The following is a 27,194-nucleotide window of genomic DNA, read 5'->3' as shown; positions in this document are numbered from 1 at the left end:
ATCATAGCAGTTGCAGAGTAAACAGAGGCTAAGATGGCAGCTTCCATGGCTGAAAACAAAAGGAGGGTTTACTTCCACTTTAATAATAGGGAGGGGGGAAGGGTATCAAGTTCCTCTTAAGAAGTAAACTGTCTCACTATTGCCCAACACTGTACAATCCAGTTAAAACCTCATTAGGGCTGGGGCAGTTGAAGAAAAAGCTTCAAACTGGTTTCTGTGGGCTGTTCTTTTTTCAGCCATTTAATGAAGCCAATTGTTTTATCTGGCTAGGAATTAAATCTCTTTATAGGCCTGGCAGAGTAACTATAACACTGCATATACTGCATTGCTAAACGGCGAACAGATGTGCTAGAATATTCTGTGATAAAATGCAGAAGGTGTGACACATCCCTCGTAGGAACCTGACAATATATTATTACCAGTGCAGAGAAGATTTTCAACAAGCTTATTTTAGAAGGATGTCTAGTTAGGGACAATATATCAAATAGGCACAGGTTAGCATTATGTATTCATAACAAATGTCTTTCCCAAATACACACAAAACAAATAACAGATTACATTTTTGTATATTTTTTTCCACAGTCATTTTGTTCATAGATAAAAATAAATTTACATGGCAGTGGTGTTTACAAAGAAGACATGTCTGAAAAGGCACAGTAGGTTTATCAATTGTAAGATATCGCTCCTAGTGATTGATCCATATCAACAGCAACATGATTTATATTAAAGGGCCAGCTACACCTAGAAGTAAGCATATATTTCGATATGGAACATGGCAATAATGCAGCTGTCCTTCTTAGATTCATTATGCACTTCAGTGAAGATGTAGGCAATTCAGTAATGTTGGGCACTCCATATTGATGGCTTGAAAATTTGCCGTGCATGGAAAAGATGTTCTGGATTTGCCCGAGATCCAGATAAGCTTCGCCAAAGCGTTATGCGTTACAACCGAAAAGTTCAAAGAATAGTTCACACTGGAATGCAACTGATCTGCCTACTAAAAATAGGAACACATTTTGTCCAAATGTAAGGCAAGCCAAAATTAGTGTTGCTTCTTCTCCATTAACAGTTTGGTTGAGGAAAAAAGTGGCAAACTTTATGGAATCCATCATATATAAGCAATATAAAACAAAATGCACATGGCCAGAAGAGAAAGATGATACTTTGCCAAGGCTAGAACACAAACAGTCCAGCACTCTTATTAGAACCTTCTTAGGTCTGCTTTAGAACTCCTTGAACACACATTAGGAATTTCTGTGGAAGTCGTTTGCTACTTTCCATTTCTGAGCCAAGAAAAGGCAATCTCAACCTTTGACTGTGGTTTCTCAAAGGTTGTATAAAATGTCACATGAATCAGAAGTAAATATCATGGTAACGTCAGGCATAAGATGATTAAACCAACTCTTCCATAAAATTGTGAGCTTTATATTATAGGCCCATTCACTGCCGATGCCCCAGAACAGGAAAAACACTTGACTGCTTAATGAGACATACTTCTTAGATCAAATGTCTGCAATTCTGATGTCCCACCATTACATTAGGCCAATGAAATATTTTGGAACTCTTGATATGTAAATGCTCATATGAGGTCAGTGGCTCACCAAGCACTTTAAAATTCAACCCTACAAAACAATATACAGATATTGCGAGTTAGGAATATGCGTGTTGTAAAAAGTTTCCATCTGGATCTAGACAAAAATGGCAGTGACTGCATTACGAAATATTGCTTTATACCAATAACTGGATAATTGTCCATTCTAGGACAAGGTTGTAATGCTATTTCAGGACAAATATATTAAAAGGATTTGGTCAGCGATTTAGAACATGTGGGTAAATCAGCTTTGTCTGCATTAACACTGGTTCCACTGTTCTCATAGTGCACTCATTTTACCATGCAAAAAAAAAAAAGTTCCTTACAACAGATTAATAAAGGCAGACAATGTAGCCAATATTGTCTCAACCTTCATCTGCTAGAAAATGGACATCTGTTTTCCCAAATGTTTCTGGGCTCTTCAGCTGACCATGAAGTCCACTGACTTGTTGGCTTAGCTTCTTTTTGACACCGTGATCCATGCCTCTTCTTTAGGACAAGTCACTAGCTCATATTTGGTCTCCATCACTTGACCTTTCACAGGTAACAGATGCAGTTTCCGTACAAGGACACAGAGAAGGACTGTTGCCACCATGTAGGCAAACCTAGGAAAACAAAAAAGATATGATTAACAAAATCTTGTGGAAGTGCAAGCAGATGTAAAAAAAGGGACCAATAAATGCAGCTCAGTATTCATTGATAAATTCAGCTGCTTGCATTTCCAAAATGATTTATCAGCTTTTTGCAGCCTATCCTATAACAACTTTTAGATTGGGAGAGGGAGAAGCAGCATGAGGAATCAGTTGTGCTGCAAGGAGCATGCCAACAGGAGGAAAGAGGGGCCCATCAGACTGTTTCTTATCCAGTACCGTCTTTTTACAGGCAGAGAAAAATCAGGTCTCCTGCCCCTTCAGACAGAGTTGTGATATGATTGTGTAAATCTCAGAACTGGATGGATACACATCTTTTGGCAGGTAAAAACGCCCATATGAGAGATCAGTCCTCCGTCATTTACTTAATGCTGTCAAAGCCTGCATCACTTTGTGATGGAAAGACCCAGACCCTCCGTCTATTTCAATGTGACTCAGCAAGGCAGAGGATATCAAAAATCTGGAAGACTTTGGGGTTGATTTACTAAAGGCAAATCTACTTTGCACTACAAGTGCACTTGGACGTGCAGTCGCTGTAGACCTGAGGGCAAAAATCTGAAATGAGGGGAAGCTCTGCTGATTTTATCATCCAATCGTGTGCAAGCTAAAATGCTGTTTTTTATTTTCCTTGCATGTCCCCCTCAGATCTACAGCAACTGCACTTTCAAGTGCACTTGTAGTGCAAAGTGGCTTTGCCTTTACTAAATGAACCCCCCCTGTGCTTTTTGCTCAGAACAGACAAGAGCATCTGAAGAAAACATGGCTTCTTTGGGACAGGTTTATTTATTTGGATGAGGGCAGGTTCCTGCTGAATATTTGACTATGGGATTAATCTTTCCCCGCCGCTCAGTACTGTTACTTTTTTTCTGATGTTAACCAGAGAAATTATACTTGAGCTGAGAGTCTGTTTTTAGAGAGGATGTCCAGATACTCCTATAGAACATTTGAATGTTAGAGGTCCATTAACATTCATACCAAATTCTATAAGGCTGGGTTCACACCTATGCAAATTGGTTGCGGCTTAAACCGCATCCAATTCGCATAACATTACAAAATACATTGATTCCAATGAGGCTGGTTCATATATGTGCGATGCATTTGCACTGCGCCTTGCCGAAAAAACGTGTGCGTTTTCTAGGCATTGCGGTGCGGCTCAGGTGCGAATTCAGGCCCATTATCTCCTATGGGCACGCATCTGATTCGCAGATGTGTTCATTTCTCTTCAGGATTTCTCTCATTCACCTTAATACACTTCCCCCTCCCCCTCCTCTCCCAGGTCTCCAAATTCGCAGCTAAAATGGAGATGATCTGCTGAACAGTTTTCTTATCTCTCTGCAGAGATAAGAGAGCTAAAAAATTTGCACCGCAAAAGTATTAATCCAGCCTAAAAGGAGCAAGAGTGATTCTGGGGTATGCCATATTTGAGTGAAGCTAATAAAGAGGTAAAAGAACTAAGAAAATGTACACCACTGAAAAGCTGTGCTGTCAACAACAAAAACTGCTTTAATAAGAATGTACATATGATTTTTATGTATTTATCCATCAGGTTTCTTCAACAGTCGCATTTTAATTGTTTTTCTACATTTTCACTCTGAAAAATATGAAACACTGCAAATTAACATTTAAAATTGACATCATACACTCAGGTGGAAAGCTTTATGAATCAGCAGTTCCCTGCACAGGAGAATGATTCAGAAGAGGGATCTCCCTCCCGCTATTGAACAAGTTATTATCATCATTACACTGCTGAGCAGGCAGGCAACACAGGAAGCTGAAAAATCAAACCTGAAAACAGTGAGGTCATACAACGCTGTACCAAAATTAAATTGATGTCCTTTCCCCCCCCACAAATAGAGCTTTCCTTTGGCGGTATTTGATGACCTCTGCGTTTTTTTTTTTTGTATCTCAAAAAAAATAAACAGACAATTTTGGAAAAGAAAGAAATATTTTTTACTTTTTGCTATAAAACTCATCCACAAAAAAAAAAAAAAATTTATATATATATATATATATATATATATATATATATATATATATATATATATATATATATATATATATATATATATATATATATATATATATAATAAAAGGTCGTCATACATTTAAGCCAATGTGGATTCTGCTACATATTTTTGGTAAAAAAAAAAAAATCCCAAAACGCGTAAATTGATTGGTTTACACAAAAGTTAGAGCGTTTACAAAACTATGGGATATTTTTTTTTTTTTTTTTTTTTACTAGTAATGGCAGCGATCAGCAATTAATAGCGGTACTGCAATAATGTGGTGGACATTATGACACTGACCCTTTTGACACTTTTTGGGGACCAGTGACATTAATACAGTGATCAGTGCTAAAAAATATATGCACGGTCACTGTAACAATGACACTGTCTGGGAAGGGGTTATCATCAGGGACGATCAAAAAGGTTAACCGTGTGCCTAACCAGCGTTTTACTAAACTGTGGGAAGTGCTCTTACTAGGGGGAAGACATGGATTCTAGTCCCTGCTTTGCAGAGACACAGGATCTATGCCTTCACTCCTGGGCTCCCGCTGTGCGTGATCACAGTGGGAGTGAGCCACCACCCTACCCGGATGAGCCAGAACGTGTGTGTGTGTGTGTGTGTGTGTATGTGTATATATATATATATATTCAGTTTCTTTTTTCCAGGCGTGTTTGTCATTTTGGTAATGTTGCCAGTAACACTTCACAACACATTTAGTCCTCATACACCATGGACGTTAAAATAACGCTATAAAAAAGCCAGTAGCTTTGCAGTGAGTTTTTCAACTTTTTTCAAAGTTTTTGCAATACCGGTTTTTAGTGTCCCCCCCCCCCCCCAATGGATCAAAAACGTTAAAAAAACGCTGGTGAGTGACGTTTTTAAGCGTTTATTACTGTTAGAGGCGTTTTTAAACTGTAAAAACACTCTTGTTTTTACTGCTCAAAAACGCCACTGCCCAAAACTCCTGATAACAGCCTAGGATAACAACATAGGATAACATGGAGAGTTTAATGACTGTAGAAAAAAACATCTACAGCCAAAAACAGCTGCTGTAAAAACGTGTGCATGAGGCCTAAACAGGACCCATTTGTTTACTTTTGGCATCTAAAAAATTCAACACATGTGTATCATTTGTGTCAGAGACATAAATTGTGCTTTACATAAAATCACTTTCATTTTCACAGATGTCTCCTGTAATTGGATTGCCCTCCACAGTCCACCAAGAACTTCATGCGAGTCAGTAAAAGATAACCGCAGCAAGAAATAGCTAAAGATTGTCCAATCACACCCTTTCATTGGCAAAAAAGCAGACATCATAAAGTCTAAATGCAAAATAACCAGAAATAAATCTTTGGATTGCTTTTATGAGACTTTATTGCCATAAAGATATTCTGGGATATAGGTTTATTAAGCATAGACCTCATGAAGGCATTCTACAATACTAGCACTATTAGCTTTTGGCCTTGCTCAGGTAGTCGATAGTAATTTTATTACTACCCTTACTTTTCATGGTCCATTAAAAGTCCCACCCTTTGAGTAACCTGGTTTTCACACTATGTATTAGGGATGTGGATGTCTCATCCAGTCAGTTGGCAACAAGGGTTGTACATGTTCACATAGTGGACACAGATAAAAGGCACGGCCATTTACACAGATGCCTTTGAGTTTACTTAACTACTTTGTGACAGCTTCATTCATCTGTATTTTGAATAAAGCCTCGTACACAGGACCGAGAATCTCGTCAGGAAAAACCCGTCGTTTTCCTTGACGCGATTCTTGGCAAGAAACGCTTCCCGCCCGAGTGTACAGACTTTAGTTTCAAAAGAACCGCAGTTCTCTTAAAAGGAAAGAACACGGTGACGTCATCGCGTACGATGAGCATGCACTCGTCACATTCGATGCCATCGCTGCCATCTTGCTTCACCCTACCTGTGCCGTGGAAACTACCGCGCGTGCATCAAAGTCATTTCGCGCATGCGCGGGTTTCCACAGCGACAGGCAAGTATACACACTCTCGAGTTTCTCGTCGGGGAAACAGGCCGACAAGAATCTCAACGAGAAAAATAGGAGAGCAGGTTCTCTTTTTTTTCTCGTTGAGATTCTGGCCAGATTTCCAGACGAGAAACCTGAATGCCTCGTACACACGAACAAGAATCTCGGCAAGAAGCAGTTTTCTTGCTGGTTTTTGCAGAGAAAACCAGTCGTGTGTACGAGGCTTAAGAGTCAAGTCTGAAAAATACTGCTCCTCGTCTAATCTTGGCTAGTGGTTTGTAGTCTACAGGTAAAGCTCGCCATATACGGATCAAAAAATTCAACCGGTTTAGTAGGGATTGGCAGGATTTTGATCAGTGTGTAACTGTCTGCTCGACAGAAGTTGATCCTTTGATCAACATCTGTTGAACGAACAAGCAAACATTTTAGTGATCAGCAACTGCAGAAAATCAGCTGCTGATTAGTGTATTCTGACAGTTCCTTCATCTACCTTGTTTTTGTGGATTGAGGAATCTGTCAGTTTCCTCGTTCAGCAGGCTGAACAAGTTAAATTGGCTGTGCACGGGCATCTTAACACAGGACTGAATGGTCTAGTAGGGGGGGGGGGGGGGGGAGACAACCTTGCAGGAAGAATTATACTGATTTTAAGTGATCTTCAGTCCCTAAATCCTTGGTTCCCAAACTGTGGCCCCTTTGGTATATGATATGCAACCCCTGCACTTCAGCAGGCTGTAATGGGAACATTGATTAGAAAATAGCATGGATCTCTACTAACATGTTCCCAGTTTCATATTGGAATACAGCGCATTACTATGCATTGTATTATGCACTGTGGTGTCTATATTGAGTATCCAAGATACCAGAGACACTGTATTGCAGGTCAGGGAGTGACTGGCCACATGTAACTACAATACTTGGTGGACTGACCCCTTAAGTGGATTATACAGGTATCTTACAAGTACCTAGAGCACAAGAAGATGCAAAAGTGTTAGCAAACAAAATTTGTTGTAACAGTGTACAATGCAGAACAAAGTATCACATCAGATATGAATAGCAGATGCAGCGTGTTTATCAGTGTCTGCCAAGCTTCACTGAGCAGAAAGCACACAAATCAAATTTACGACTACAGATAGATAAAGCCGGTTGTTCATGCGGATCATCATAATGCGATTGCTCATACTATATAAAATATCAACAGGTTAAGGTTTACAGTGCCTTGAAAAAGTATTCATACCCCTTGAAATTTTCCACATTTTGTCATGTTACAACCAAATCGTAAATATCTTATTGGAATTTTATGTGATAGACCAAGACAAAGTGGCACATAATTGTGAAGTGGAAGGAAAATGATAAATGGTTTTCAAATAAATACTGTATGTAAAAAGTGTGCCGTGTTTAGTAAATACTTTGTAGAACCACCCTTTACAGCTGCAAGTCTTCTTTATGTCTCCATTAGCTTTGCACATCTAGAGAGTGAAAGCGACATAAAAAGTTGCAATCACCGCCATTTTATTTTCTAGGGTCTCTGTTAAAAAAACATATAAAATGCTTAGGGGTTCCGATAAATTTTCTAGAAAAAAAAAAAAAAAAAAAGTGATGATGATTTTTACATTTAGGAGCGAAGTGTCAGAATTGGCTTGGGCACAAAGTTGTTAAAGTATAATACACTATGAGCATCAGTTTACAAGCAGAGTTTTGTCTAAATTAAAAAAGAGGATTTCCGCTATTTCAGAACACACACACACATTAGAGATAGATAGATAGATAGATAGATAGATAGATAGATAGATAGATATGAGTACAAATCTACAAACATTCTGAAGCCAATTGGTTCCACTAGATTTTAGTTAGGGGTATCAGAGTAAAGGGAGGCTGTATACAAAATGCATACCACACTTTTCAGATATTTGTTAAAAATTTAAAAAATCATTTAACATTTCCCTTCCACTTGACAATTATGTGCTACTTTGTGTTGGTCCATCACATACAAACCAAATAAAAGACATTTACGTATGAATACTTTTTCAAGGCACTGTATAAAGCAAATCTTTAGCTATTTTCAAATAAAGTTTAGCCTAAGAGCGGCCAAAGCAAGGTGTCCAGTAGACCTTACTCACCTGACATCCCACTGTCCAATGAAAGTGCTTCAACTGTTTACTAAGGCCTTCTCACTGGACAATGTGTCAGCAGGTTGTCCATCAGGATCAGAAAGATAATAGAGATTTACCTGTGTGACATAGGTCATCCATCACTGAAAAACCTTTAATTCCCCGCTTTCCGTTATATACTTCATCTTAGCTATATTTTAGGATGCGCCAACATACATTTCTGAGCCCGTGTACTTGCTCAGGTCACATTATTGTAAGCTGTGCAACTACCTCTCTAACTGCAACAAGCCATTTCCATGGTTCCGTGGTGAAAAACAACCCTTATGCCGCGCACACACGGTCGGAATTTCCGACAACAAATGGTCGATGTGAGCTTTTGGTCGGATATTCCAACCGTGTGTAGGCTCCATTGGACACTTGCTGTGGGAATTTCCGACAACAAATGTTTGAGAGCTGGTTCTCAATTTTTCTGACAACAAAAGTTCTTGTCGGAAATTCCAATCGTCTGTATGCAATTCCGACCCAAAAAAATCTTAATTTTCTAGGCTTGTCGTAGTGTTGTACATGACTGTTCTTGACGTTCGGAATTTCCGACATTTGTGTGACTGTGTGTATGCAAGACAAGTTTAAGCCAACATTCCGTCGGAAAAAAAAAATCCACTGTTTTGTTGTCAGAATGTCCGATCGTGTGTACGCGGCATTACACATGTAATTTGTGTCTCCTATATGAAGTAGTGCTGTAAAGCCCAACGCCAGCATTGCTATCACATTAAAATTTAAACATTTCCTTTACCAATACAGGTGGCTGCCGGCATCAGATACATACACTTTACAGCATTGTGTACAGGCAGCAGAACAGAACTCTGTCCTGTTTTTTTACTCAATGAATACAAGGCTCTCTCTGAATTGCTGAGATGGAGAGGCGGCAGATGTCATGATCTCCACCTTAGCCTTTCAAAAGAAGCCTTGTATTCATTGATAAAAACATAAGGCTTCCTGTGAAATGCTGAGAAACACAGAGTTCAGCCTGATTTTTATTCTAGGAATGAGATGGGAAGCACTGAGCCAGAACAAAGCACTGTACGGTATGTATCATCAGCTACATACATTCTATATAGCATCAACAGTGTATATGTTAAAGAAAAAAGTTAGAGCCAGCTTAGCCTAAACAAACTACTTAAAGGGGTTGAAAAGGTTCATTTTTATTTTCTAAATGGATTCCTTTAAGCTAGTGCATTGTTGGTTCACTTACCCTTTCCTTTGATTTCCCTTCTAAATGTTTTTTTCTTTTGTCTGAATTTCTCACTTCCTGTTCCTCAGTAAAACACAAACCTTTACAACCACTTTAAAGCTCAACTTGGGCTTTAATGTTGGCAGAGATTTATGCTCTTTAAAAAAAAAAAAAAAACACAACATATATCAGTGTGATGGGTTGCTAGGCCCTGCTATCCACTTTAAACCTCAGGTGGACAGACAATTTTTGCAATTTTTCATTATTTTATTTTTTTCCCCCAAAAGACCCCCTTGAACCATATATTCTTTCTGAAATCAAAGGAAGATTGGACTAAAAACTAAAAATTTGGAAGGTTTTGTGACAGTTGCACAAATTCACTAAAATCACTATTAGGCCTCACAAACACAACATAACTAAAAATTCTGACTAAATCTGAAACTGTATCAAGTTAACAAATATTATCTCAAATTAAAAATAAATGCAGCTGTGTGAATGAGGTAAAATTTGTCCGATGATCAATTATTTGGAGTTCCATTTATAATACGGGTTTATTCAACTTTCATCCAGGATGCACACATGTTTCCAGTTGAATGCAAATAGAAAATCTGTGAATCTTGTGTGAGAACATTAACCACTTGCCGACTACTCAACGTTTTTTTACGTTGGCAGAATGGCACGTACCTGCGTAGCTTTAAACTGCCGCCTAGCGGGCATGCGTGAGCCCGCTGGGAGCTCCGTGACCATGCCCGCAGACTCAATGTCACAGGCATTTCCCTGTTCTGCCTAGTGACAGGACAGTGATCTACTGCTCCCCGTCACCTCCCTAGGAAACACTTAACCCCTTCCACGCCCCCCTAGTGGTTAACCCCTTCCCTGCCAGTGTCATTTACCCCAGCAGTCCCCAACCTTTTTGGTACCAGGGACTGGCTGTTTGTGGTTTTTAGCAGACAATGACTGGTGTTAGTGCTTCAGTCATTCCGGCACCATGGTTGTTATGGTGTCAGGATGATTGAAATGCATTATTTCTATCATTACATTGTAATATAAAATTAAATAGTTCAACTCGCCATAAAGCAGAACGAGTGGAAGCCCTGACCGTGTCACTTGCCACGCTGCCTACCACCAGATGGGAATGTCACTTGCCACGCTGCCTGCCACCAGATGGGAATGTCACTTGCCACGCTGCCTGCCACCAGATGGGAATGTCACTTGCCAAGCTGCCTGCTAGCAGAATGGGATTGCCAGAGTTACCTAATTACTTGCATGTAAAATCAAGCATTGCAGAGTACTTTTCAGCCAATAACAACACCGTCCGCCTCTCCTCAGCGCAGGCAAACTAGCTGCAGGTGAAACACAGGCACATGCGAGTGAGGGCGGGTGGTGAAAGATGACGTCATTCTCTCTTCTGTGTCGAGCAGCCTTCGCGGCCCTTTAAGTAAGGGCAGAACAGCAGTGCGGGCAATGAGAGATGATGCAATCTCTCTCCCCTGCCGTCGCACTGCTGAAATTACATCTCCTCCACGGTCCGACAGAAGAGGCGATACGGCCCGGTTTGGGACGCGGCCCACAGGTTGGAGACCCCTGATTTACACAGTAATCAGTGCATTTTTATAGAACCGATCGCTGTATATATGACAATGGTCCCAAATAGCATCAAAAGTGTCCAATGTGTCCGCCATAATGTCGTAGTCACAAAATCAATATACGCTTACTGCCATATCTTTTTACCAAAAATATGCAGAATATATATTTGCCTAAACAAAGGATAAAATAGTTTTTCGCTCTTTTTTTGTTTATAGCGCAAAAAATAAAAACCGCAGAGGTGATCAAATACCACCAAAAGAAAATTCTATTTGTGGGGAAAAAGGGAAGTCAATTTTGTTTGGGTGCAACGTCGCACGTCTGCGCAATTGTCAGTTAAAGCGACACAATGCCGAATCGCAAAAATTGGCCCGGTCATTGGGCAGCCAATTTTTCCGTGGCCATTTTACACCAGAACGAGGTGAGGGGAAAAAATAAAAAACAAGAAACAAAAATTTTGTGCATTTTTCCTGCAGTGTGTGTCACTGTTAACAACACCCCAAACGCAGGTCGCAAATGCAATCAGTTTGCCTGCACTGGATTAAATGGTACAGTAGTACCAAGCGATCTGTAAAGTTTTGTAAAGTAGTGCATACAATATACTTTTGGTGCGGTCCAGTGCAATTTCACATAAATGGGCTGAGATTGCACTGCACCCAGGTTTGTATTCCTGTGCGATTTATTGTGTGAAATGGCCCTGATAAATGGAACCTTTGGCGATTGTGAATATTTTTTAAACTGCCCATGTCTTCCTAGCCTTATTGCAATTGCTGAACCCAATATATTTTTTCTGTGTGGCTTATGGTAGAATTGTGAATATTTTTTAAACTGCCCATGTCTTCCTAGCCTTATTGCAATTGCTGAACCCAATATATTTTTTCTGTGTGGCTTATGGTAGAATTCATTTTCTCTTGGTGGCCGTTTAGCATGGAGGATGTGCTGGCAGTAATTACCACTAGATAAAGAATTTAGGAATATCTAATAGTTAAAAACACTGCCATGAAAAGATGCAGTAAGTAATATAAAAGGTCACAGCATAAACCGCATTCAGGCAAATACTAAAAAAAATGTATTTGAAATGTGTACTTCCTGAAATTTTTCAAGAATGTACTATATAAAACATTTTGATCAGTGTATCTGCAAAATAAAACTACAATGAAATAAAAATGAGCCCTAGGTAAATTTTTCACATGTATAATTCTTACCTAAGCTCCGGGCACTCCTGACTTCCTGAAAAGCCCAGCAAAGTAAGGTTTTGTTTCGCAGATTCCTCTTCAAATCTGTCTGGGTTGAATCTGAATGAATATAGCATATAATATAACCAAGTCAAAATTCTGTAACAATTTACCTAAATATAAGCATACAAAATATTTTTTGCAGAGTAAACAAAACCCCAACATGAAATAAACAACATGACAACGGCTTGATCACACCAGATGCGGTGGGGCTGCTTTGGGCAGATCTTTTCCAGTGCAGTCACACCGCATGGACAAGGCAAAATGCCTGGTCTCTTATATGCCCAGTTCACAACATTGTGTTGCAGTGGTGTGTGGGTGTGGCACTGCATGCAGTACTTTTTCCGTGCAGTGCGAGGAAATCCACTGCCTTGCACCATGAGGCTGGCGATTGAACTTTATGAGATGTCTGTGTGATCTCTCAATAAAGTTAGTTAGAAGAAAAAATAAAGGAAATATCACTGCGCTGAGCTCAGTCTGATCCAAACCACACACTAGCTGCTGTTTTAGTCCAGCCCTTAGTCAAAATAAATAAATAAATAAAGATGGATAAAGATCCTGGACCAGATGGCTTACACCCAAGGGTCCTCAAGCAGCTGATTTCTGCAATATCTAAAGTCATTGTTTTCTACTTTTTAGAGACTCTTTAATAACTGGAATAGTATATCACTTGATATGCACAAGGCCAATGCGGTCCTGATATTTAAAAAGGGCTCAACTTTAATAGTTTAATTAAAGAGCACATTGAACTGTTTTTTGCTAGAAATTATATATTCCGTTTCAATTTTAAAAAGTCGTAACAAGACGTGGTTTGCCCACCCAGGGGCAACATTGAACAGATATATAAAGAAGTAGCGCATGAATGCATAATAAATAACAAAACAAACTAGAACCAGGGCCATAGAGCGGTGGTTCTCAACCTTTCTAGTGCCGTGACCCCTTGATAAAATTTACCAAGTTGTGGGGACCCCCAACAGTAAAATTATTTTTGTACTGTGGGTTGTCAGATTCCAAGGCAAGACAAGTAATTTGCGCCCCTAACCCATGGACATTTAGCGCTCCCTGAGTTCCTTCCACTCGTACAGTATTGAACCCCCTTATGGTACATTTTAGGATGTACCACTCTTTGTTCTCCTTTCTTTCTCTTTTACCACTCTCTGTCCTAAAAAAAAAATTCCCCCCCATCTGGCCATCTTTCACTTATTCTCTCTCTTCCTTTCTTTGTTCCTCCCCCTCTTTCCTCTCCCTTCCATGTAGTCTCTATTTTTACTCCTTGGTGGGGGGGAATGGGATGAATGGCAGTGCTAGCAGGGAGTTGGGATCAGTGGCAGGGCTGGCGGGGAGTTGGGATCAGGGGCAATGCTGGGGGGGAGTTCTGATCTGCCAACTTGGGTGCTTTTGATCAAGGTCATCTGCTGATCTGAGAACTGTAGTGGGGACTTTTAATGGCAACTATAATCACAGGTAGTGTTACTCACTGTGTCTCCAGCTCTGTGGTGTCCCGTAGCAGTGACACCTATGCCGAAATCAGGAGATAGGGTCTCCTCTAGCCCCTCCCACTTCACATTCCCCACCAGTCAGCTGACCTCTAGTCTCTGCCCCCCCCCCAGCCATGCCGTAAATTGAATGGGCGGCTGCGAAGTGGCTGGGAGAGCGGTGCAGGCTTCAGGAACAGTCCAGGATTCGGTGACCCCTGGCAAATCATCATTCGACCCCCGAGGGGGTCCCGACCCCCAGGTTGAGAACCACTGCCATAGAGGATCAGGTTGAAAATTAGGCATGCGTCATAGACTATGTTAATCTGTAACCCAGAGTACAGACAGCAGTCTACATTGCTAGCCTTTATATCAGAAAGCAATAAGAGAAGAAGGAAACGGGAAAAAGGAGAAAAAGTAAGAGAGAGTATAGAGGAAAAGAGAAGCCCCATAAGAGGGCAAGTACCATGGACACGGGACCTGCCAAAACAAGGTTTCTTAAAGCTGACCATAACTAGTCAGGGGCAGGGATGGAAGGGAATAATTTATCGCTATACGGCGCCTGCGCAGTCAGCTCTACACGGTGGGCGCAGGCGCCGTATAGTGCCGACTCGCAGCTCGGCTATTTACGGAAATCTGGTGACGCGCCTTGTGCGACATGGGAACTGTTTCACCAGACGTCAATCATCTAACCCAGCGATAGGAATGCCTAGTCCCGCGGGAATCAGAACCCGGAAGCCGGGGGAGAAAATCTCAATATAAACGGTATGTACAGCAATAAAAAAAAAAAAAGACCTGCATACTGTAAATGTTGTTAGTATCCTGGATGTAATGTTAGAATTTTTTTTTAGGGTGAACCCCCGCTTTAATAGCATGCAATGCCAAGCTGCAGATTCCATAGCTAGCAAAATACTTTCTTTTTGTAAATATTTTATATCTTTTCATGTGACAACACTGAAGAAATGACACTTTGCTACAATGTAAAGTAGAGAGTGTACAGCTTTTATAACCGTTATTTTGAGAGGACAGCAAATTTACACGGTTATACAAGCTGTACACTCACCACTTTACATTGTAGCAAAGTGTAATTTCTTGAGTGTTGTCACATGAAAAGATCTAATAAAATATTTACAAAAATGTGAGGGATGTAATCACTTCTGTGAGATACTGTATGAGATAGACAAGAATTCAAGATTTAGGCGTTTCAAAAATTAGACCCATTATGGAGAATAAAGCAGACCATACACGAGTCAAATTCTTTTGCTCAACCAACACAGCAGTGAAAATGCAGCACATTTGAGGTGGATAGAAGTATCCCTCTCACTAAGATTTTGTATTCTGACAGCAGAGAAGCTTCCCTGTGGTCAGAACACACGCATTAGCATGGCTGGCTATACTCAGTGGTAAAGTTTCCAACAGGCTGGTTGTCGAGATATTGACTTCTGTACAACCAGCCTGCCCATAGATGGATCAAAATTTGGCTGGTTCAACAGGGCATTTTGATCAATCTATGGCCGGTAAGAAGGCTAAATGATGAAAGGTGTAAAACAAAACAAGTGAAGTTTACATGACTTTCCAACATAAACTAAAGTGATGATCTGCCTGTTAATCTAACAATTGTAACATGCAGCAATTGTCTGTTATTAAAAAAAAAAAAAAAAAAAAAAAAAAAACACACCTTTACTCAATTGCAGGTTATCTCCATATATACCAATACACCCCATCTGAAAGCAATAATTAAGGTAATACACTATGAACATTAAAATACAAAAGGCCTGGCAGAAGGTTGCATTTGACCCATGTGTGCATAAGTATATTACACCAGGTCTTATTAATGCACCTGGGAAATGCTGCCAATATAACATAAGACAAAGAAGGGAGGAATAAACAAAAAATATATATAATTGGAATATCAAAAGTGCATACCTGTATGAAGCTGGCCAGGTCATGCTGTCTTGGAGAACAACACCAAGAGCATAGAGAACAAGTGTCTGCAAAAAATAGAAAAGTGGTGAAATTTTTCAAAAAAAAAAATTTCATCCAACTCTTAGAATGACGGTACAATGATGTTGCATAATGAATACTGATGATTTTGGTTTGGATTTAATACGAATAACCTTTGTTTTTGCTCTTCTACCCAGGCCACAGCATATACTGTATTTAAATGAAACTTCTCTCCAATCCAGACACCAAAGTATGGCATTACGTTTTTTGGCAACACAGAGTTATAAAAGAAGATAAACTGAGAAACTAAGCAAGGATATGGAAGGTGTCAGATGGGAAAGGATTAGCGTAGTGCTGAGCTGTAAAGTATGAGTAGCTAAAATATGGGGGCACATAATATGTGGGTGTGAATCTGTATAGCCTGCTGGCTTCAGATATAGCAATTTAATACATCAAAAAAGTGACAGTGCCAATCTAAAATCCAAAGACCCGTGCAACTCTCAAATTGCTAATAGATCCGATATGACTGTAAATAAACAAACAAGCATACAAAAATGTAAGTATATATAAAATCCTCAAAATTAATAACAGAAACTTCTCTTAAAGGTAAAGAAGTGATGCAATAATAAAGTGCAAAACAGTAATCGGTGACTGTGATAAAAAATAAGGTGCAATGTGATGAAATCATATAGTCCAACAAAACTCCTGTGCATGCTCAATCGCATGTGACAATAATGTGAAGTAGTGCGCTTCTTCTGCGCCGTGCACCATGATAATAGGCAGCCTCTTATCTCACAGCTGTGAGGTTACAGCATGTGTGTATTAAGCGTGGATGGGTCCTCTGTGTGTCCTGCCCACAGCGTCCCTGGAGGGGTGGTGGAATACGGCTTTACACCCACATATTTTGTGCCCCCATATATTAGCTACTCATCCTCTACAGCTCAGCACTACTCTTTATCTCAAATTTTCTATTAAGTTGTGGATTAACCTCCCAGTGCTTTGTAGCTGTCTTCACCCTTCTTCCTCACTAGCCCTTTCTCTCACCTTGGCTAGTTCCCACAGCAGCGCAGGGAATATTCTTTTTACATTGTGTCACTTTAAGTGCTGGTCCAAGCATGGGCCGTTTGAGTTAACCTTCTGGTTTATTTAATTGCCCTTCTAGATTTCCAATACTTTAGAAGTTCGCACTATGTTTGACAAATGTTCAGTGTATAGTTTGACAAATGTTCAGATATCTTCATCTTTGCAACATTCTGTTTTTAACCTTGTACAGTAATTCCTTGGATTATGAGCATAATTTGTTCCAGAAGAATGCTTGTAATCCAAAGTACTCGAATATCAAAACGAGTTTCCCCATAGGAAATAATAGAAACTCAGATAATCCGTTCCACAGAAAACTGCTCATCTATGCAGTACCGCATGTGACCAGAGGTACGGGAGCACCGGAAACACTCAGATGCTCGGAGACCACTCAGACACTTATGAACAGAGCGTTTCCAAGTGTCTCCGAACGTCACCGGCGCCCCCACACCTCTGGTCAAATGCGGTACTGAACACCCCAGCGGCTTGAATCCTGCTCTTCTTACGAGACAACGCTCGCAAAGCGAGTCAGGATTTTTATTTATTGCAAATTGCTCATAAACCGCATTTCGAGGTTCCACTATATTCGGTTTGGTACTTACGATTATAAGTGCCCTCTAATGGCTATTGTAATGTATAACTTGGCCTTTTAAAATGGGTCTGTTAACTTGAGACCAGCAGGATTATTACAGGCGAGCAGCTATATTAAAACATATCACTGGAAAGGATTTGGAGAGAAGTGAGAGAAATCATTCCTTAAAGGAACACTAAAGGTTCGTTTTTTATTAGATCAATTGATTGCTGTAAGCAAGAGCATTTAAATATCACTTACCTCGTTTTTCCTTTAGACCTCCAAAATACAGTAATCCAGGTTTGAAAATGCCATTTCCTGTCCCTCCTCTTCTTGCTTTCCACCAGCATCCGAGCCGTTTTGCATGGTGGAAAGCAGAATGTGCTCACCCCCTCCCTATGACTACAGCCCTGCGTGAAGATGCTCTCTTATCCCTCACAGGCATGGAGACTAAGCCTAATGGGAACTGTAGTTCCCATTAGGCCGTGATGTAGCAAGAATGAATGCGCACCACACACCAGGAAGTCAGTGAGAATAACGATTCGGGAGTGACGGAGGTGAATAAAACAGCTCGATTTTAACAGGTATCAAACTAGTTATAATGCAAAACATTACTTTTTACTTTAGCAGCTACTGTCAGACTTTAATTTAAGAGGAACATTTTTTTGTCTTTACAACCCCTTTAAGGCCCCTACTATTTATGCTACGTGCGATTTATCACACCACCAAGGTGAGAGTTCTGGGAGACTGGGCATGGATATAGTTGTGTGATTGCATAGTTCCCTAAGTTGATGTCTCCAGGGGAGAAGCTTAGCTATCACTATCCCATGGTTTTGAGAACCACCAGCCACAAAGGAAGATTCCTCCATACTTAGGACTTTCACTATTCTATTTTATTCATTCAGTTTGTTTATTCATTCTAATTGTACTTTTACTCACTCATTCGGTGCCCATCCACCATTTGCACTTTGTGTGTATTGCATCCATTTTTTAATTATTTTGTGTTATTGCCACATCCATTCAGTATCCCTGTAGAGATTTTCTTTAGCGCTAATCACCTTTTGTTATTTATTTCATATATTGTGTACAGTGATTCTGCAGCTTTAGAACACGTTATCATTCACTTCGTTCACATTTACTTTTTACTCATTAGTAGCGCGAAAGCCTTCACTTTTTACTGCGCTATTTTACTGTCAATTGTGCGGTCATGCAACACTGTACAAAAATCCCAATAATGTTATTTAGTTTGTGTGAAAGCTATAGCGTCTAATATATATACATTTTTTAATTGATCAATCCTGATGTACTGGTGGCCTATCTCATTTCTTGAGGCCCCTGAAATCTTAAAATGCCAGGATAGTACAAATACCCTAACAAATGACCCCTTTTTGGAAAGGTATTTAGTAAGAGGCATTGCAAGTTTTTTTGTCACAAATTTTTGGAAACTGAATTGAATAATTTTTATTTTATTTTTTTTCACACACACACACACACACACACAATTTCTTATTTTTACATATGGTCACCAGTGCAGTACAGCACAGCTTCATCATATGACTGGCATGATGGTGATCAGGTACTGGCGTTTTAACCGCTTGCTGACCGTATACTGTAGCTCTCCTGTGCACGCGTGCCGCTTGCAACCCACTCCCGCTGCGATAGGACACAGTGGTAAACAATCAGCGGGTTTGACAGACTCGATACCCGCCGATAGTTTTGGGACACAAGCAGAACTGCGGTCTACCTATGTAAACAAACAAAGCAGGAACTTGGATCTCTGCCTTCCCATAGTACAAGCACCTCCCACACAGTAACCAAGCACAGGTTAGGCACACACTTAACCCTTTGATTGCTCCCGATAACCCCTTCCCAGCCAGTGTCATTAGTACAGTAACAGTGCAGATTTTTAGCACTGATCACTATATTAGTATCACCAGTTCATATTAGTGTCCGATTTGTCCGCCACAATCCCGCAATAAGTCACAGATCGCCGCCATTGCTGTGCCGACTAGGCCAGGAAGTCGGCACAGCACTAATCACAGGCAGTGAGATATTTACCAATCTCGAGACAATGTCTCACTGCCTGTGATTAGCGCAGCGCAGTGCCAACTTCCTGGAGGGCTCTGCACGTGGGCTGTGCGAACACGCCGGAGCTCATCCTTACTGGCCTCTTACTAAATAAATTGAGCCGTTTAGTTTCCAAAGAGAGGCAATTTTTGGGGTATTTTTACTTTCCTGCCATTTTACTGCCTCAAGAAAAGAAAAAAAAGACAGTCAGCACATCGGGATTGATACATTTTCGAATATACCACAGTTTAGTGACTAACTTTCACACAGACTATATATACACCGATTTGTTTCTACCAAAGAAATTTAGCAAATACATTTTTGTCTAAAATTTATGAAGAAAGATTTGCCAAGTTTTCCTGGAAACTAAAACAAACCTTTTTTTTCCCCCCACCAAAGAGGCAAAATATAATTTGGGTGCAGTGTTGCATGAGTGATTAACTGTCAATCAAGGTTTGACAGCACTAAAAACTGAACAATGGCCTGTGCAGGAAGAGAGTGAAACAGTCTTGAAGTGGTTAAACAGGATCACTTAATCACCGGTGTTATTTATGAGCTCAGCTAATATTTTAGAGAATCATTTGTGAAGGTCTGAATATTCCCATTTTATTCAAAAGAAAGTATCTTTTCATTTGCATGATTTCTCATCCCATTATTGTCTGTTTTATTCTATCTTTAGCATTTATCCGTGAACATTTCTGTTCATGACATTTTTATAGTCTGCATAACAGACATACAGTATATGCACAATCAATGAAAAATACTGCATGCCCTTTAAGCCCAGTTCTGTTAATCTGATTCACAAGCTGTTGCTACTAACAAATCGACACCGGTACATTTATTTTCAGGATTTCTCATCCCACTAATGGCTGCCATTTCTTATATTCATCACCATTATATGAACATTTGTGGGCTGACTTTATGACATCTTTATATTCTGCATATGGACATGATTAGAGGAATATCTGCGCAGTGTGTGTGTGACATATGTATATATATATGTATATATGTATATATATATATATATATATATATAGTTATACATACACACGTCTTGCTTAGTTTTGCTAACATTTGCTACTAACAGCAGACATTGGGTTACATTTTTTTGCACTTGATTTTTCCCTCCCATCACTGGTTGCCTTATTATTTTTCTACATTTGGTACTATTGGTACTATTGCGTGAGTGTTTGTGTGCTGGCTTTATGGGCATCCTTATGGACCAGAGTCATTTTTACACTTTTTAATTTTTTTTTTTAAATAAATACATTTATAATTTTCTATGTTATCTATAGACAATAAGATTTGTGACCGTTTTGACCAGTGTTATTTTTAAAATTACTGTAAATAAAATATATACATTTTTTTCTATAAATTTATCCAATTTAAAGTTACACTAAAATTATGTTTCCTATACAACACCTTTAAAAGTCATTTGCAAAAAAATAAAAAATAAAACAGGTGATAATAATTAGGAAGGGTGGCAGCAGAGGGAGAGGAACAGGATTTAACAGTTGCTTCCTAAACTTTGTTTTTTCCCTATAGTGCTTTTCTTCCCGAGAATTGCGCAAGGATGGCGAGGCAGCCAACTTGGGAACCAATTTATCTACCAGCATGTCTTTGGAGTGTAGGAGAAAAATAGAGTACCTAGAAGAAACCCACAAGAGCACATGGAGAACATGCAAACTCCATGCAGATAGTATCCTGGTCAGGATTAGAACAATGGCTGAAGTGCAAAATACTGTCCACTTGTTGCAGTCTGCATTTTTTCCTTCATTCTTCAATAAGTGAACTCTACCCCACTTTGTACCATCAATTTTAAATGCTTCCTCACCTTCCCATTTTATTTGCATTCACCAACTGGTTACTATTGTATACATTTCATTCAAATTTGGCTGGCATGATGCCCTTCAGGTTTAGCTGCAGATTCCAATTTTAGTTTATTATTCTCTCTCGCTTTGATATATTGGTATTCTGTTAATTGTACCGATTTGTTTCTTATTCATACTCAATGTTTTTTATAGATTGTGTTTAATATTTTAGCTAGCAAAGACTGTAAAGGAATATGTTTGGCAGAGATTTTTTTGTGCTATCACATACCTCTTTAGGAATAATATGCTGATCTACTCTCCCTTCTAGTTCTTGTAGACGTGCAGAGATTGGGGTTAGCCTTGCTGTCCTCACGGTTTCACACAATATCTGCCGGCAATAGCTGTGGAAAAAGAATAAAAAAAAAAAAAAAAAAAGTAACTATAGAACCTGAGGAGCTGGAATTTAAGGTTTCAGATGTATTCTTGGAATGGGCAACCTGCAAGGCATCAACTGGTGAGATGGCTGCGTGCTGCAAATCTACTACAGTTAATGGTCTACAGGTTGAGGAGGATTGATGTACGTCACTGGCCACATCATCGATTTCTCCATGAGAAACCAAAGGAGCATAAATATTTCCTTCTATAGCAGAAATCTTCTTTTTTTTTTTTTCAAACAACCAGTTTTCCCTAACCTTTGTTTTAGATAAAGTTTAAAAAAGTTCAGTGACCCCAGTTGACCGCCTTAACCCAAGGATTTTGCACACCTGACAGCGTGATGAACATGATCATGGCAAATTAAAAATGGTGAAAACAAAGCCAACCTGAGCTGGTCCAATTTCTCCACTGTGATAGGCCCTTTCCCAAGGACCCGGGTCACTTCCTTGTACAACTTTTCCTGAACACCTTCTGCGGTTGTTAAGAAATAAATGGCCCATGTGCACACTAGAAAACAAAGTCAATGACAGGGTAAGTATCACAGTAAATGTTACATGTTTCTAGAAAAAAAAAAAGTAAACTGCCATAAAAGACAGCAGATCCGAAGCTGCCAGCTTTGAAGCTGGCTATGTCTGACAAACTGGTTGCATCCATCCAATAAGGCACGTGTCAAACACAAAGCTCCGCCGGGTCATTTTATGTGGCCCTCGCACCTCTCCTGCAGCTGCGGAACGCCCTAATTTCTGCCCCAACCTTATTTCAGCAGTTTGGAGCATTAAATGGTCTTGGTATGCTGATGCCTTTAGAGTTTCCTTCACTGGAACTAAGGGACCAAGCCCAACTCCCTGAAAAACAACCCCATACAATAACCCCCCATCCACCAAAGGATTTGGACCAGTGCACAAAGCAAGGTTCATAAAGACATGGATAAGTCAGTTTTGGGGGGAGGAACTTGACTGGCCTGCACAAAGACCTGACCTAAACCCGACAGAACACCTTTGGGATAAATTAGAGCGGAGAGTGCGAGTCAAGCCACATCAGTGTCTGACCTCACAAATGCGCTTCTGGAAGAATGGTCAAACATTCCCATAGACACACTACTAAACCTTGTGGACAGCCTCCCCAGAAGAGTTAAAGCTGTTATAGCTGCAAAGGGTGGGCCAACTTGATAATGAAACCTACGGACTAAGACTGGGATGCCATTAAAGTTCATGTGCGTGTAAAGGCAGGTCTCCCAATACTTTTGGTAGTATAATGCATCTCTTAAGCGTCATACACACTATCAGTTTTCCTGTAGGTTTTTCTCTTCAGGTTTACCAAAACCATCTAATATGAGGTCAAACCTCAAGAGTTTCAATTTGTATGCAATCAGGCAGGCCCTTGCACTACATGGTTTTGGTAAATCTGAAGACAAAAACCTGCAGGAAAACCGATAGTGTGTATGGGGCTTTACTATATCTTTTCACCTAAAACTAAAATTTGTGGACCTATATTACTGAACCCTATCCATTTTAAATAGTGATACATGTTTCTTCCCCACTGTCCTGCAGTAGTACTTAAAGTGGTTGTAAACCTCATTCATGTAATCTTGCCTGGGCACATACAGTATTTCACAAAAGTGAACACATCCCTCACATTTTGTAAAAATGTTATTATATCTTTTCATGTAAAAAAAAACACTGAAGAAATTACACTTTGCTACAATGTAAAGTAGTGAGTGTACAGCTTGTATAACAGTGTCAATTTGCTGTTCCCTGCACTCAAAATCTTTGTTCGACAATGGCATGGCCTGAGTGGAAACTGTCCTGTTAAACTGCTGTATGGTCTTGGCCACCATGCTACAGCTCAGTTTCAGTGTCTTTGCAATCTGCTTATAACCTATGCCATCTTTATGTACAGCAACAATCCTTTTTTTCAGATCATCAGAGTTCATTTCATTAGGTGCCGTGTTGAACTTCCAGTGACCAGTAAGAGAGTGAGAGCAATAACACCAAATTTAACACACCTGCTCCCCATTCACACCTCAGACCTTGTAACACTAACCAATCACATGACACCGGGGAGGCAAAATGGCTAATTGGGCCCAATTTGGACATTCTCACTTTTGTTGCCAGCGGTTTAGACATTAATAGCTGTGTAGCGTTATTTTAAAAGGGGACAGCAAATTTACACTGTTATACAAGCTGTACACTACTTTACATTGTTACAAAGTGTAATTTCTTCATGTGTTGTAGCATGAAAAGATATCAAATATTTACAAAAATGTGAGGGGTGTACTCGCTTTGGTGAGATACTGTATATCTGTAGTGTTTACTTATCTCTCTCTAAAGCTTCAAGTCCCTCAGCTTTCTGCTGCTCTGTTATCAGCAGTCGCTTCTGACAAGTTAATCGACACAAGTTATAAAAGCAGCTGGAAATGTGTGTCTGGGAGGGTGCTTAGAGATAGATAAGCAGTCTATTCACAGTAAGACTCTGCAAATTTCTTCGCTCCTCAGCTCTCAGACAGTGTATGCCCAGACTCCACACCCACTGCTGAAACAGGAAGAACGATTCAACACAATGTGCACATTCTAAAAAAAGAGTATAGACAGCAGATATACATGTAAAACTTATGTAGAGATTTGCTTCACCTCGGTGTATCATCTGAGGCTAGTCACTTCATTGGGTATAGCAGAGGGGTTTACATCAACTTTAAGGAAAAATTAGGAATCATATTTGTTTTTTAAGAAATGCACAGTGATCTCAAAAATTTGCAGAACAGCGAATACTTACAATTTGCAGTTATCACACATCCTGCTAAAGAGAATATCATACTGTCTTCTAAGACCTGAAGAAAACAAATGTCAGATTTCAGGATTATTACTGTATCTGCATGTGCACACATGATAAGATAACCTGATGAAATAGTGACAACTGCCTAACACTATTCAGCCAACTAACATTTAAAGTGAAACTATAATGGTTTGAATTCAATGGTTATATTTTGTTCACCTTCATACATAATTAAGTGTATTTCCACTTTTGCAACACACAAACATAGGAGGGGTTTTCTCAAATTTTATATCAAAATTGGAAATACACTGCTGGGGGAGGGTGAGGAATTTTCAAGACAGAAAGCACAGCAGAATGGGTTTGCCAGAGGTGGTGAAATAGGTAATTGCCACAAGTCATTTGTCGTGTATGTAAATTTTAACTTGAGCAATTTAGCACTGAAAACCAGGAGTTTTTAACAAAGCAAGTAGAAGTAGGCTGAGAACGGTGTTAAAAAATAAATAAAAAAATCATAGAGCTACACCTACTGGCTGGTGATATAGACATATATAGGATGTAAAAAGCTGACACACCCCTGTAAAATGCCAGGTTTTTGAGATATGTAAAAAAATAAATCAGTCCAAGATAAATCACTTCAGAATTTTTTCCACTTCTAATGTGACCTATAATCTATGCTGTACAAATATAAACAAACATAAATCTAAAAAACAAAAACACACAAACAAAAGCCTACAATAAACGTGGTTGCATAATATGCAACCCTTAAAACTTATACTTTGTTGTAGCACCTTTTGTTTTTATTACAGCATTTAGTCTTTTGAGGTAGGATTCTAAAATGGTATAGAACACACACACACACACACTATAAAACAAGGATCAAACCATCCTAAACAGATACCCAGCTGCTGCTATAGAGTAGCCCTGATCGACAATTTTGGGGTAGGAGTCAGCATGGCATATCTCACCTTGGGAATTTTTGCCCACTCCTTCAAAAGTGCTCCAAATTTATCAGATTGTGAGGGCATCTCCAGTGAGCCTTCTTCAGGTCACCTCACAGATTTTCAACTGTATTCAGGTTTGGGCTCTGGCTGGCTCATTCCAAACATATTTTTCTGCTGAATTTTTTTTCCATAAGTCCCTCCTCCACTTAAAGCCTCAGCTCCAGCTGAAGAAAAACAGCCCCAAAGCATACTGCTTCCACCACCATGTTTCACTGTGGGTATAGTGATGTGCAGTGTTGGTTTTGTACCACATATTGAAATATAGCCAAAAAGTCCAATCTTGGTCTAACCAGATCTGAATAGATTTTCCAAAATGATTTGGCAGACTTGATGTAGGTTTTTGCAAAATGTAGTTAGGTGTGGATGTTACCAGCCTACCTCACAGTTCCAACATATGAAGAATGGGGGAAATTGTGTTCACATGTAGTACACAACCAGTATTTGCCAGAAATTCCTGCAGCTATTTTAATGTTGCTGTGTGCCTCTCGACAGCCTCCCAGAAGAGAAGAAAGGCTTCAGCACAAGAAAAGAAAAGTTTTGCAAGTGCCCAGCCAGATCTCGGGCCTGAAACCAATCGATTGGAACGATTTGCAAGGCAGAGTGGGCAAAGATTCCCAAGGCAAGATCTGACTACTACCCCAAAAGGACAGAATGCGGTCATAAAATGAATAGTTGCTTCAACAAATTATTAGTTTAACATACGGGTGAAACTCGAAAAATTAGAATATCATGCAAAAGTTCATTTATTTCACTAATGCAACTTAAAAGGTGAAACTAATATACGAGATAGACTCATTACATGCCAAGCAAGATAGTTTAAGCCGTGATTAGTCATAATTGTGATGATTATGGCTTACAGCTCATGAAAACCCCAAATCCACAATCTCAGAAAATTAGAATATTGTGAAAAGGTGAAATATTTTACGCTCAAAGTGTCCCACTCTAATCAGCTAATTAAGCCATAACACCTGCAAAGGGTTCCTGAGCCTTTAAATGGTCTCTTAGTCTAGTTCAGTAGGAATCACAATCATGGGAAAGACTGCTGACCTGACAGCTGTGCAGAAAACCATCATTAACAACCTCCATAAGGAGGGAAAGCCTCAAAAAAGGTAATTGCAAAATAAGTTGTATGTTCCCAAAGTGCTGTATCAAAGCACATTAATAGAAAGTTATGTGGAAGGCAAAAGTGTGGAAGAAAAAAGGTGCACAAGCAGCAGGGATGACCGCAGCCTGGAGAGGATTGTCAGGAAAAGACCATTCAAAAGTGTTGGGGACTTTCACAAGGTATAGACTGAAACTGGAGTCAGTGCATCAAGAGCCACCACACACAGACGGATCCTGGACATGGGCTTCAAATGTCGTATTCCTCTTGTCAAGCCATTCCTGAACAAACAACATCAGAAGCCTGTGGGATTACTGTGCTTGATTGGCCAGCAAACTCGCCTGACCTGATCCCCATAGAGAGTCTATGGGGCATTGCCAAGAGAAAGATGAGACACATGAGACCCAACAATGCAGAAGAGCTGAAGGCCGCTATTGAAGCATCCTGGTCTTCCATAACACCTCAGCAGTGCCACAGGCTGATAGCTTCCATGCCATGCATTGATGCAGTAATTGCTGCAAAATGGGCCCAAACCGAG

At 39.8% G+C, this 27,194-nt stretch overlaps 1 protein-coding gene across 1 annotated transcript in view; it reads right to left on the bottom strand.

The window, feature by feature from the left end:
• Positions 1-489: 489 nt before the first annotated feature.
• The window catches only part of LOC120943753 (cytochrome P450 20A1), a 51,295-nt gene continuing 24,590 nt past the window's right edge, over positions 490-27,194 (bottom strand). Inside the window, exons 8-13 of the mRNA XM_040357252.1 lie at positions 24,554-24,608; positions 22,168-22,288; positions 21,636-21,747; positions 15,800-15,864; positions 12,369-12,458; positions 490-2,196 (exon numbers count right to left, since the gene is read on the bottom strand). Of these exons, the coding sequence (XP_040213186.1) occupies positions 2,046-2,196; positions 12,369-12,458; positions 15,800-15,864; positions 21,636-21,747; positions 22,168-22,288; positions 24,554-24,608 (594 nt within the window). The 3' untranslated portion in view covers positions 490-2,045. The remainder of the gene's footprint in view (positions 2,197-12,368; positions 12,459-15,799; positions 15,865-21,635; positions 21,748-22,167; positions 22,289-24,553; positions 24,609-27,194) is intronic.

Source organism: Rana temporaria, chromosome 6, assembly GCF_905171775.1.
Source record: "Rana temporaria chromosome 6, aRanTem1.1, whole genome shotgun sequence".
Classification (NCBI taxonomy): Eukaryota; Metazoa; Chordata; class Amphibia; order Anura; family Ranidae; genus Rana; species Rana temporaria.
This window is presented reverse-complemented; position numbering and strand designations above follow the sequence as displayed.